The 14,063-nt window shown below is 40.8% G+C and overlaps 1 protein-coding gene across 1 annotated transcript in view; it reads left to right on the top strand.

Annotated features, from left to right (window-relative positions):
* The window catches only part of si:dkeyp-14d3.1 (transmembrane protein 132C), a 120,940-nt gene extending 106,877 nt beyond the window's left edge, over positions 1–14,063 (top strand). Inside the window, exons 7-10 of the mRNA XM_034117676.1 lie at positions 7,109–7,382; positions 9,509–9,700; positions 11,792–12,927; positions 13,006–14,063. Of these exons, the coding sequence (XP_033973567.1) occupies positions 7,109–7,382; positions 9,509–9,700; positions 11,792–12,927; positions 13,006–13,045 (1,642 nt within the window). The 3' untranslated portion in view covers positions 13,046–14,063. The remainder of the gene's footprint in view (positions 1–7,108; positions 7,383–9,508; positions 9,701–11,791; positions 12,928–13,005) is intronic.

The raw sequence follows: 14,063 nt of genomic DNA, 5'->3' as shown, positions 1-14,063 counted from the left end.
CGAGAATATTGCTCCACTTTCTCCGGTCCCCGAGATTGGGCTTCCAGTAGCTCTGGAGAGAGCTTTCGCACCTGTGGCCACTAACGGTCATAATTTCTCTGCTTTGTTTCAAGACCCGCATCAGAAAGCTTTTGAATGGTGGTACTTTTCCAGTTGGTCTACCTGCTCTTCACGTAGCTCTGCATGTCGTCGTTTAGGTGCTTTTTTTTCTGGAGATAGGCACTCCTCAATCCACTCCTCCATAGTAAGACCCCCGCGGAGGTCGAAGTTAATCTTAAATGTTTCCATCTTATGCTTTGTAAGTTTGTTTCGTAACGGAAGAAATGTAAATATATTTATAAAACGGACAAGTCAAATCAAGCAATCTGATTGGTCGATAGCGTTTTTGCGGACCTTTTTGATTACAGATTTGAAAACATCGTTGCTTGCTTTAAAAGTAGCACAATTTATTATGTCAAACCTTGGAAAGTATCTAAATATCCCTGCCCTAATGCCAAAGGAACTGCACACTGAATATGTTTTTGCCGTTTGATGTCTATGTCTGGACCGTTGCGTAAAAAGGAGGGTTTCTGCCCGGTTACTTCTCCGCTGCTTTCTTGTTACAGTTTGAAAAGCAAACTGCATGCAGTTTGCTTTTCAGCCCAACTGAATACAGTTTTTCTCAGACGCGGAGGGATACTGACTTGTTGTGAAAAGTAACTTACAATTCTACCCGTGGTATACGCTCAGTATACCACGGCTAAGAACCAATCAGATTGCTTGATTTGACTTGTCCGTTTTATAAATATTATTACATTTCGTCCGTTACGAAACAAACTTACAAAGCTTAAGATGGAAACATTTAAGGTTAACTTCGACCTCCGGGGGGGTCTTACTATGGAGGAGTGGATTGAGGAGTGCGAGTGCCTATCTCCAGAAAAAAAAGCACCTAAACGACGACATGCAGAGCTACGTGAAGAGCAGGTAGACCAACTGGAAAAGTACACCATTCAAAAGCTTTCTGATGCGGGTCTTGAAACAAAGCAGAGAAATTATGACCGTTAGTGGCCACAGGTGCGAATCTCGGGGACCGGAGAAAATGGAGCAATATTCTCGCCACGCCAAGCAACAGCCTAGAACAACCTCAACCTATACAAGTAACCACGTAAGCCATTCTACTGATGCTGGACAGTTTTTCAGTGGGTGCACAATAAACGGCAACATACAAATGAATGTAAATAAATAGCCAAATAATCGATCAACGCTATCTGTCTAATATGTTCGCTAGCTGTTAGTGTTTTGTGCAGAAGGCAACGGAGGGACTATTTTATTTTGAACATCATTATTTACTCATAAAAACAATTTAAATTAGAGTGTGTATTTTTCTTTCATATTGCCACACTTGGTAACCGTTTTATAAAAGCAATAGCTCACTTCAGGCCGTGATATATGCTCAGTATATCACAGCTAAGGGGGTTGTCGACCCTTAAATAACTCATCCTGAATAGATGCCAAATATTCCTTAATGGACGTCTGTGTTGCCCTCTGCTGCACTGTAATTGGTTGTCAGGTTTGCGCGATTTGCACCAAATCCTTTTTCAAAAAACGTTTTAATATCTAGAAAGATATACTGTTGATTAAATATTTTAAACAGTCACTATAGTCACTTTCAGCCTTTTGTCAATATCATTATAGCACATGTATGACTTAGTTATAGTTTTGTGACTCAGAAGTCTGTGATGAAGAAAACGTTCTCTGCACAAGATTAAACCAGAGAATCATAGATAATTGGTACTTCTGGTTTATTGGACAGATTAAACTGCAGGTTGTCTCAGTCTTCTCTGCATTCTTTAGAATAACAATTCAACATTTTGCAAAGGGCTAATTTTCTCAACTTTTCTTTTGTGTCTGCTGTAATTCCAGCAAAATGTACAATTATCCAATGAAACGGCAATTGCCATGCCCCCAATCTTAATTTGAGTGGATCCGAGCTATATCTATAAATGCCCTTTCTTATGTATTTAATATCGTTGTGCAAGGCAACATAGATGCTCTCAATATGAGCAATTGTTCTGCTTTTTCAGCAGCATTAGCCTCATTTAAGGGGGTAACGAGTGGCCTTTATTTCAGGTGATGTATTCGATTTCAATCATGGCAGCCTTAGATAAGATAATGATGAGATGTGTGACTGAACTCCACTCCACCTGTCCCTTCCTGACTCCAGTCCTGCTGACAGTTCTTGGCTGATAACAAAATGGCTGACCTGTGCAATACAGCTTGTCATTAGACCGACTTAAGGTGTCTTGCCATTTGCCTCTTAGTCGTCAGTAGAACAGAACATTATTAGAGCTGCATGGAGGTCAGACCTCTCCCCTGGGGGCCTCATCACTAACAGCACCTCTGCCAACATCTCTGTGCAGCGCTTCTCTGCAACTGTTGAAATCCATCAATTGAGAGAGCAGCTATCAGCCTACCTGCAGTAATTACTTCTGGAAAAGCATTGAGGCTGTTCCTGGACTTGGAGTCATCCCACACACCAGTGTGGCTGCTCTAATTATCCTGGCTCCCCTCTTATTTTGAGTGACAGGGGTACAGCATTCGACTAATGCCATGGCATGTTGCGGATGTTGCTTTTCCAGCTCTGCTCTATATGCCTTTATCAGTCGAGACAGACCAGTTGTGTTGTCATTGTTGACGCCAGAACCACTGCTGATGGGAAGCAGAGAGCATTGTTTCTCCCTGTCTTCAACCCGCCTTTGTTTATCAGTGGATAACAGGCGTGACCTTGCACAGTAGCACTATGCCTGTTGGTGAGAAATGGCACTGCTCCACTGTCCATAAGCCCACAAGGAACTGAGCAGCAATACAAAGTGGCGGGACCTTTGTCTATCAGCCGGCTGGCAAGTCGTGGCCACATTTGGGGGCGAGAGAGAAATGAGAAATAAAGAGACATCCGGCAAAGGTTTGATAGTTGCAAAAGCACTACTCACACGGTTTTTGACTGGCACTTCCTGTATGGCTCACCTCTTCCTTTCCCTAAGCCCTGTCAGAACAGGGACAAGATAAGCCTTCGCAGACAGCAAACCTAAATGTAGGCGTAGCACTCAGGCTTGAACCACTCCTTTAACAGGTCTTTAAAGACATGTTTACCCAGATAGGGCTTTTAGAAATCTCCTTTAATACTAATTTTTATGTTGTTTTTATACTGGGTTGGCTTTTGCTGCGTGTACTGAGTGTTGTCTTTCTTAACCAACTTGCAGCTGAATTCCGTACAATAATATCCACACAATATAAGTAAACAATCAAACTTTGTAGCAGAACTGTCTATTTCCGTCCAAATGACCTTCGTCATGTTATTGTAGCAAAAATAATAAAATAAATATCAAATACAGCACTCGATCTGTGGGGCACAACACAAATAAGTATGACACACACTCCAATACACAGCATCTCCTCTGAAGTCAGAATTGGGCTTGAAAGTAAATGAAGCAGAGAGAAAAATTGCTTTGTGTAGCAGGTTGTTCTCGCCGCTGAGTGTGATTTGTTTATTAGATTAACCTTAGATTAGATTTTGAGATGGCTGCACAAGCAGTGGCATATCAGATTTATAGTGGAGCTAAAACAGTTGGACTTCACTATCAGCTTGTTTACTCCTGAATCCATTACATCTGACTAATACCTGCATCTAAAAAGATCCCTATATACTGTTTAGATGTTGATTTGGTCATTGTGTCAGTACAAAATCCTTCAACAGCAGTGCGTCAAATAACAGATTCTGTTTTCACTCAAAACACACACAATATGATCCAAAAGGATCTAACCAAAGCAGTCAGCGGTGAGAAACTTTCAATTACTGGCGTTAAAATAATTGGAAAATGGGGACAGAAATCATTGGCAGATGGTTTTCTCCTCTACTTATTTTATGTAAATAATAGGAGAGTGAGTGGAAAACAGGAATTTATAAAAGGCGAAGGGAATTTTAAGAGAAAAATCCGATGCTGAATGAATTTTTTATCACAAATTCATTAATCACAAAGCTTGTTAGTCATTTGGAATTACAAAATGTATCTGATAAAGTGCCACATTTCATGCAGATGGGAGTTATTTTTGTTTGTATGTGAATTTGAAGGTTTGCCTTTTAATAGTCAGTGAGTCACTCTAAGGTAAGACAAGGAAGAAGCTCCTTGTATTTGATTACAAATATTATATCCGAGAAGGACTCAAATAACCTCGTCCACTCCTTGGAATCCAAGTTGTTCACTTATGTGTGTGTAAATGACACAACAATCATAAGTGGAGGCGTTAGTATTCATAAATATGCATTCAATGTGTCATGTAGGGCCTGCTAAGGCACAACTGCTCTGTTATTTCAATCTGCTTTTGGAAGGGTTTCTAATAGTGCAAAAATGTTTTAACTCTTTAACACAATGTGGGGAGGTGCGCTCAGACATGCTAGTGATTGTTGGCAGAGATGGTTTAAGGATGGTTAACGTGAGATTTCTTTGTTTTGTTTTTGATCTTTTCCTGAAGTAGTGGACAGATTTTGAATGGTTCTGCATTGTAGGGAATTGTCAATGGTATCAATTGGATTGGACTGTCCCTGTATTTATAATTCCTGTAGTGTAAAAGGAACCGCGACGGAATATTGAGCAGAAACCAACGTCCTTTCAGATCACACTGCAAAATACTGTATATTTTTTTTATTTAATTTTTTTATTTATTTATTCTACTAAAATCATGCAAAAACAAAAACGTATAATTCATACACACAAATGAACAAAATTAGTAGAAGCGGGAGGGCTGAAGCATAGCTTATGGGGAGTAGCCCTCCCGTGCATCATCATTAGCATCAATATAACAATGGCATGTATTTAGTCAAAAACGTATAGAAATTAAGGAGTACAAAGAAATAAAGAAAACTGGAGAAAAATAAATAAATAAAATAAAAGTTAGGTCAAGAAAAAAAGTAAATGCATATATAAATAATACTGTGAATATCCAATATTTGTTAGCTGGAGTAATCTATAAATAGAATTGTTTTTACTTTAGTTTTGAATTGTTGATGACAAGTGATACTTGAAAGGTCTGGGTGAAGTCCATTCCACGTTCTAACTCCGATTATGGATAAGCTGTGTGATTTGATGGTTGTTCTACAGGGCTTGCTACACAACCAATGTAATACAGCTTTAACTCGTGTATATGAGCCGCCTCCTTAGCAATGACTTCATACACAGTTCTTTTTGTTGGTATTTCTATGCAAAACATAGCACACACAAGTTGAAAACAACAGTCCACCGCAATGTTTTTTTTTCTGAATTCAAAGTCCCTAAAGTGGCTGCTCTAAAATATTTTTTAATCGTAGTCATGAATATTTGATATATAGAAATACTTTTATGTGAATCTTTGGGGGGATTAAACAGAACAAGACACAACAATAGAGAGCAAATAGTCATAAAAGCTAAAAGAACGTTCTGTGTTTTGATACCACTGTTCAACTTCAAAGGCATTCATCACAGATGTTTGTAAAACATATTTAGGGTATGTGTTCACTTGTTGAATCCTGAATCAAAATGTTTTCTAAAAATGATCCCACAATTTCCACAGTTTAGTCATTTCCTCTGTGAATGGCTGTCATTCAGTTGCAGGTGAAATGGCTGCTGAAGGGGAAAGTTTTAAGCCCCTACAGTAACTCCAAATCTCACTGTGCTCTGGGGTTTTTCTCTGGCGCGTGCAGCTAGCATCTTGATTTCCACGGCTTTATGTGCAGTCAGATTTCTCCTGGGATTCGCAAAGAAAAGAGACAAGCCGAGCGGATAATCGCGATAAAAAAACAGTTTAAAAGATTAATTAATTTACTTCTCCCCTTTATCAAGATGGCATGATGGTGTGTACGTGTGTGAGAGAGAGACAATGGGAATCTACAGTGGCGTATATGATTAGCAGTTTTGTTTACAAAGCACTTTCCTGTTTAAAAATGTCCAAACCGTGCCCCAGTGTAAGACTGAAAAGCTGTAACAGCATTTATTCTCCCAGATCAACCATTCAAACATTCAACATCTCAGGGTGCTTCATCTCTTGGCTGTTGAAGAAGAATAACATTGAAACAAATATGGACAAAGTCTAATGATAGTGCAGCTTTATAGTAACCATTTCAAGCCAGTTTGACATACTGCAATTTTCCTGGTGAGAAAGACCTGAGCCTCAGTTGGCAATTTTTTTTTACCTAAAGCAATCAAATTAGATTTGCTAGCAAAAAAAGCAATGAGGGATATTTAGGGCTATTAAGGAAAGCAGTAAGGGGACGTGTGCACATTCACAACCCAGACCAGGTGCTCTGAAATGGTGAAGGAGGGACATAAGAAGAAAAAATGAGAGCCATACGCTGGATTTATCCTCTTTCCATGGTTTAATCATCCTAACTTGATCTTCGTTAGGTAAACATCCCTGTGTGAGACTGATGTGTGTGTGTGTGTGTGTGAACGTTTGTCAGAGTTTAGTTTCTCTAAACGCTGCTGAAAATACCACAAACCAATCCAGAAGACATAGCAGATGTTTTCTCTTCTCATCTAATAGGTATAATTAGCAAACAGTATACACATATGCCACAATTATTTTAGATTAGGCCTTTGGCGGAGATGTAAACTGGCAATAACTGCAAAGTAAATATCATTATGTAATTAATGTGATACAGCTTTAACTCGTGCACTTTCTGCAATGTTTTAATTAAAGTAGCATGCATAATTAACGAGACTAAGAGTATACAGCCATAGCAGGCCTATTGTACTCCATGCGTGTTAACATGATGTACTTTGATAATTAGCACTTAAAACAAAGTACAGCCTTTGTGGATGTCATTACTTTTGCATGTATTTATTAATACAAGAAAGTAATGGACAGTAGTGCTAGTCAGATGATCACAAATATTGTTCTGATTTATCCTCTGGGGACCATGAATGTCTACACCAAATGCCATGCCAACTGATTCAATATCTACCATATTACTATTCTCTATTAATGTAGTGGGCCAATCAACATTTATATTCCTAGAGCTACGCCGCAAGCATGGCTGCAACAACGTTTTCAGTTGCTACCAGTTTGCACATCTGTTTCTTTTATTATTTCTTACTAGGTCCACACGGGACAGCGAGGACGAGGATGATGAGGACAGGCGTGGACGAAGCTGCACTCTTCAGTACCAGCACGCCATTGTCAGGGTCCTGACACATTTTGTGGCTGAGTCAGCAGATCCCCGAGGCCAGACCAGCTTCATGCTGGGCACTGATTGGCAGGTGGACATCACAGAGCTGGTGTGGGACTTCCTGAAGGTGGAGGACCCCCAAATTGCAAAGATACTGGACAGGAGGATACTGGTGGGGCTGGACATGGGGATGACCACTATCCAGGTAGGCCAGGTGTTGTGAACTGCACAAAGTAGTTCATTAATTAATGTAGCATTTAGAAATAATGTTAGGATCTTATTTTCAAAGTCTTGGATATCCTTCCTTTTAGTATTGACACAACTGTATTCAACCTCCAGCACCCAAAAGCTCAAATGAAGCCGATATGACAGTTGCTCAATCAGAAAGGTTGTACAAAAACCCTCAAACTTATATTTAATACCTGAACTGTACATGTATCTTACTAAACATATTGCCTGGTTTCACTTTTACCCTTCTTTTAGTTCAATCACGCACATTTTATTGAGTTAAAAGTTTCATAATTATATAGAAATGATGGCAAAAATAAATCTAAAAAAGGCCAAAGTTTTAATTAACCTAAACTTTTTTTTCATTAAACAGTGGTTGCTAAACATGCATGCCTAAAAATATAAGATAGTTAGTAGCCTTGGCAACATGCTTTGTGGCATTGTTATGTTGCAGGTGCTAGGAAGCGCTGGCAATTTAGTTTTCCACTTGTGCTGGTGTTTCTCAAATAAAAAATAAAAAGATTTCCCATGAACCCGTTGCTTCCTGTCTCAGAGGTCTACCTAGCCTTATGAAAAGACAGACAAGGATCCGGAATCAGCTCTTACTAACAGAGAATATAAATTCATTCAATCAACCATCTGCCATCGCTGTAATCTCTGAGAGATCAGTGCCTGCTTCTTATTATACAGATTCCTCCCAAAATCTGCTGGTGTAAAACGCAGTGCAGAGGGCCTTAGAGGCTGCCAGAGATCTTGGCAAAGGTCTGTGTTAGTAATAACAGAATATAATGAGAAGATTATTCCAATATCTCAATTTGAATATGCTAATTATTCATCAAATCGGGAACATTCTTATCATTTGAATTATGTCATTTAAAGGAACAAATTACAAATACAAATACATGTAAGAATAATAAAGAGTAGGAGCATGAACATATGTTGTATTACAGATGCCACTGATTGGTGCTGTGGTTTCAATAGTACCTCCTTTTGTCTAGTGCAGACAGGTGCATGCTGGTGTTTCACAGCCTGTAGCGCGGCTCTCAGCAGTGAGTGGTTGCCCCCCCCCCCCCAAAGCCCTTTGGTTTGTCATGCTCTCCAGACTAACTGGATGAATATCAGCCTCCTAATGGCATCTGTGTGAGTGGGATCCGCTCCCTGTTGTCGGGGACTCATCTGTCTGTCTGTGCGCAGACGTGTCTTCACCTTTGTGGGAAAGCTTCAACGTTTTCACAAAACAAGCACGAACTGGCAAACATGAGCAGCACTAAAGTCTGCCAGCTGTGTCTACCTGTGCCACGCACCACAAAGTCTGGTGCACGAGGAGAAGAGTCACACATAACATCTGCAGCATTTATCATTAAATAACGTTAGACTTCCTTCTTCTGTACTGGGGTTAAAGTGTGCTTCTCCTCTGGATATGAATCAAAGGGAAAGGATTCTTACCTATAGGAAGTATCGGGGTTATATGGCAGCCAAGCATTTGTTTGATCTATACAGCCTGAGTAAAGAGATAAAATAAAAAGTAGGTTGTGCATATTGCACAGGGGCTTGTGAGCTTTTTATGTCAGATGAAACACATCGGAAGACATTTTGTTAAATCACCTATAACTCGTGGTAATCCGCTTTTTTCATGTTTGTGACAACCTCACTGCGGAGTGCTCATTGATGGGACTTTTTTACATTCCTGTCAGGAACGCCTTGTCAATCAAGCAGTGTGACCAGTAGGGACTAACTTCTGGTGGATTTCTTGTTTATGAAGTTTCTATAGTGCTCTTTTTCTCTTTTTAGCTACGGTTGCTGTCGCTGCTAATTTCTCCAGGGAAAGACCCTCACAACCCTCGGTGTTTAGAGCAGGAAATGAAAAGTCTTTCATGAACAGGCTATACAATAGCTTCAGTCACTATTGCAGAAAAACATAGCTGTAATTGATCATACCAGAACGTCACAGGTTATTGCTCGACAAACACATATTTGAGGGGATTGTTGTTGAAGAAAATTCTTTCATCTTTTCCTTTGAAAATTAATTTACTGTCACAATGTAATCTATCATCTCTGTTTGTTTTCTTTATTTATTCTTTTGCTGCATTTTGCACATCCTAGGTGTTGTCTCCTCTATCTGACTCCATCCTGGCAGAGAAGACTGTCACAGTGGTGGATGACAAAGTGACCATCACAGAGTTGGGGGTGCAGCTGGTGACGGGCCTCTCTATGAGTCTGCAGCTCAGTACAGGAAGCAACAGAGCCATCCTGGCTACCACCACAACACAGGAGATTCTGCAGAGCCCCAAACAGGTCAGCACACGTTTTACAAGAACAGCTGTAACAATTAGTAGATAATCATGTCATCCATTTCATCTGCAACTTTTTGAATGTTACATTAATCATTCACTAATTTTTTCAAGCAAACATTTTAAACATTTGCTGGTTCCAGCTTTCCAAATGTGATGTTTTGCTGCTTTTCTTTGTCATACTAACGATACGATCATAATTCATTGTCTGATCAAGTCTGATATTTTACTTGCCCAAAGACCCCTCAGGGCTGACTTGACCTGGGATTTAGTTCTGTAGTTTAGTTCTACTTAAAGGTGGGGTAGGTAAGTTTGAGAAACCGGCTCGAGATACACTTTTTGTTATATTCCATGGAATGCTCTTAACATCCCGATAGCAATGAATATCTTAAGTGCTTTGACAAAAAATCCATACATTTCATCTGTGGAAGCCATGGTACTGTAAAAAGCACGACCAATAATTTTAGCCGGCCCGGCTAAAATAACTGGATGGCCTACCTGCCTGTCAGCCTTCCATCTGTGCACAAACTTATCTCGTGCCCTCATTGGTCATGTGCGCGTTCGTGTGTGTTGGAGGAGGGGCTCTGTAAGGAAGTAGCAGATTTCTTCCGGCTGTGTATTTTCAAATTCTAGCACGCTCAAGCCGGTTTCTCCAAAATTACCTACCCCACCTTTAATAGTAAAATGAATATCAGTACATTTGGGGATTTTGGTCAAATAGAAGAAAACAAATTATCACCTCAGGCTGCAGTTTTCACATTTTTATTTAGTTATTTAAAAGACAAATAATAATTGTATATATAAGACACGAAAGAAAGTGAAAAATATAAGCATCAAATTGAATATTTATTTTCTAGCCAATGTGGTTGAATACACAGTCTCTTATCTAATGCATAAAAAAACGACCAGTAATTATTTGCAAACACAATTTAGCAAAATTGGATTAAGACAGAGAATGATGAATATTCTCTCCCAGCATTCATTTTATTGAATTATTCAAATGGTATATAAGCCTTTTGGTGAAAGAAACACTTTTACATATCTAGTAAAGCTAACAAAATTAGATTCTGCAAACTTGATTACTGTCCCTTTCAAAACTAAAGATTTACTTCCAGATTTCATTTCACACTATCAGGTTTCCTGAATGAGCATTTTTCCAGTCAAAGAAAAAGCTGCGGGTGTGCATGTGCTTGTGTACACGTGCCTTTTTGTTGTTCCACAGCAGCTAACCCTCTTAACTACAAGGCCTAAAGCCGGAGTGTGACAGAATGTGTTTCCTTGGGCATCTAATAGAAACTGGAGATTCATCTGAAAGCATGCAAAGGCAACACCACAGCTTCTGTACCAAAATATGACTTCACAGCACAAACATACATATTATGCTTCTCTCGCTCATTTGCCCTGGCTACTCTCAGTGTGGCCCCTTTGATCTGCCCATCAAGCCCTCTTACAAATTCTCTGGATTGCTCTTTTACCATCCCCCCTCTTCTTCCATGTGAGGAAGAATGGAAAGGCCATTTATCTATCCTATCTCTATGCCCAAACTGTGAAGATAAGCAGGCAGCGCTGCACTGTTAGTCCGCTGTTCCCAGTAATTAGCGAGTGTTGACACTTACTGCTTGTGCACCATTAGGGATTTGTCCTTCAGCAACATTAAAGGGCAAATTGTGCATTTGCAGCAGGAGAAGGCCTCAAGATGTCTATGTATGGCAAATCCTCCTTCTAATGAACAATGTGTAATGTTACTGTTTGATCTTTTCCGCCTATCTTTTAATCTGAGCGGAAATAGCCGCTGAGATATTCGAACCACGCCACTTGGTGAGCTTAGAAAATGTTTTCCAAAATTAGAAATGTAATTCTCAGTTTAGAATACATTAATTTGTTTTTATAATAATTTCAGTGCTAATAAAGTATAAACAATTTGATCTGTTCCCGTAGGTTTCCATGATGTGAGGCTAGATGCTTTATTTTTGCACTATTATTTGCATTTCTTTGAAGTACAAAAGCACAACATGTTGTTTATGTGTCACTGACTATTTTCTCCCTTTCCCTCTCTCTCTCCCTGTTGTTTATGTGTTTGTGTGTGTGCTTACAGGAAGCCTTGATCAGCGCCTGGCTACAGTTTAGTGACGGCTCTGTGGCTCCTCTTGACCTGTATAATCCAGACTTTTTTGTCCTGACGGCCACCTCCCTCGATGAAGAAATCGTGACAGTTCAGCAGAACCCCTCGTGGAAATGGCCTGTCATAGTGACGGAGGCGGAGGGCCAAGGCCTGCTGGTCAGGGTGGAAATGACTGTTTGCGAAACCTGTCAGAAGTTTAAGCGCCGCAGCATCCTGGCCGCGGGTAACTGTAACGTCAGAGTGAAGTTTGGTCGGAGTGACAGTGCGAGGGGAGGGGGCAGCGACTACGGCCCTGATGTAGACGATATGGAGAACAGAGGCAGGCTCTCCCCCTCCCAGGACAGGACCGGCCCTATCACACACTACTATGGCAGCTCCATCTCTGACATGGAGGATGGGGTGTTAAGGAGAGCCACCACCACTAGAAGTGCCATATTGCACAGACCAAACGGGGATAAACGTTCGGATGATGGTAGCCAGAACATGCCAATTGACTTTGCTGACTTCCCTGCACAAGTGGACCTGCCCCGTGGCCGCAATATGGATGATGACCTTATTCAGACCGCTCGTGGACTTACAGATCTGGAGATCGGCATGTATGCCCTGCTGGGGGTCTTCTGCCTCGCCATCCTGGTTTTTCTCATCAACTGCATCTCCTATACGCTGAAATACCGCCACAAGGAGCTCTCGATTGAAGGCCAGGAGAACATGAACCATGCTCACGATTGGGTATGGCTTGGCAACGAGGCAGAGCTGCTCGAGAGCCAGATCAGCCTGTCGCCCCAGCAGGAGGAACAGACCTCTATGATAGACTCCAGCAGCGGGCTGGAGGAAGGAAGCCACCTGCTGAACGGAGGATCGGCCCAGAAGAATGTGCAGGGCCAAGTGCACCGGGGAGCGGATACAGGGTGCACAGTCAAGGACAGTAAAGGAGACTCCCCCACCACCAAGAGGAAGAGAGTCAAGTTCACCACGTTCACCACCATCCCCTCGGACAGTAGCTACCCCACTGTTAACACACTGACTGGGAGCCACTGCCAGGACATTGAGTGGGTGTGCCAAGATGTGGAGCTGGGAGACTCCAAGGAGTTGCGCAATTACATGGAAAGGTTAAGCGACAGTGCTTTAAAAGAGGTGGTATAATGTACTGCGTGCACTTGTAACAAACTCACCCTTATGCCTTTCAGAGGACAGTGGGTCTGGACTGAAACCGGATCTGGAAATTGACGTCAGAATCATCCCAAACTGCCAAAGGGTCATTATATTAAAGAGGATTGTGGTGATTCCACAAGTGACTGATGATGAATCATTTATGGAAAAAAAAAGTCTATGAAAGAGGACGTCACGTGATTCTTTTGTTCCTTTGTTAATCAGATGATTAGCTTTTGATCGTTAATTTTAATACTACAGGGTTTAGATAGAATGAACCCAGGACTAGCAGCAACTACGACGTGGACAATTCAGACAACATGTAGATTTTAAAACAAACCGTAAAATGGCTAGATAGATGTTCCGGATGTGTGTGCACATTAAATGGTTTTGGACGTTTTGGAACATTTTGGATTTTAATTTCTTACGTCAGATCATTAATCTGTGGAAGAGTTCTGTAAAGGCCAAAGCAAGCGATGAGACATTTCTGCATGTAGATGGAGAAAAAAAAAAAGGCACAACTTTCTGGTTCATTCTCATTGTCCTTAACACATCAGAAAACATGTTCTGTATATACCAAACAGTCTCCAAAGCATTGTATTGTTGCTCTGTATATTGTATTTTCATAACATTTAAGAAATACACAACAATGTCAAGAGTATGTATCAGCTTTTCTTGACCACAGCATCAAGTACTGAGGTCAGCCGAGGATTGTGGTGGATGAAAAGAAGCCAATTACACATTCATGTTTGTATAAAAAGTATTTCATGAGATGCAATTCACCAACAAGGCATTGTCATCTGCTCCCTTTAATGCTGGCCGGTGACCAAAGGCAGTGGTCATTAATACTCTCGTCTCGTCTATTAGAACTCGTGCCCTAACATGACAGCAGAGCATGAAGGGGTCTTTGAACTAAATTGCCGGACGACATGGTAATGTGACATTTCCCGCTGTCCACCCTCCAGTTTAAAGTTTACTGAGCTTTGAAGAAAATGCCAATTAAGGTCTTGTTAACCTCTCTCCCATAGCCTTCAGGAAAAGCATACTGATAAACTGTGTGTTATGGACAAACTGGGATGAAATGTGCACTCCATCT

The sequence above is a fragment of the Trematomus bernacchii genome, unplaced genomic scaffold, assembly GCF_902827165.1.
Source record: "Trematomus bernacchii unplaced genomic scaffold, fTreBer1.1, whole genome shotgun sequence".
NCBI classification, from domain to species: Eukaryota; Metazoa; Chordata; class Actinopteri; order Perciformes; family Nototheniidae; genus Trematomus; species Trematomus bernacchii.
The sequence above is the reverse complement of the archived record's forward strand: the minus strand, read 5'-3'. Positions and strand labels throughout refer to the sequence as shown.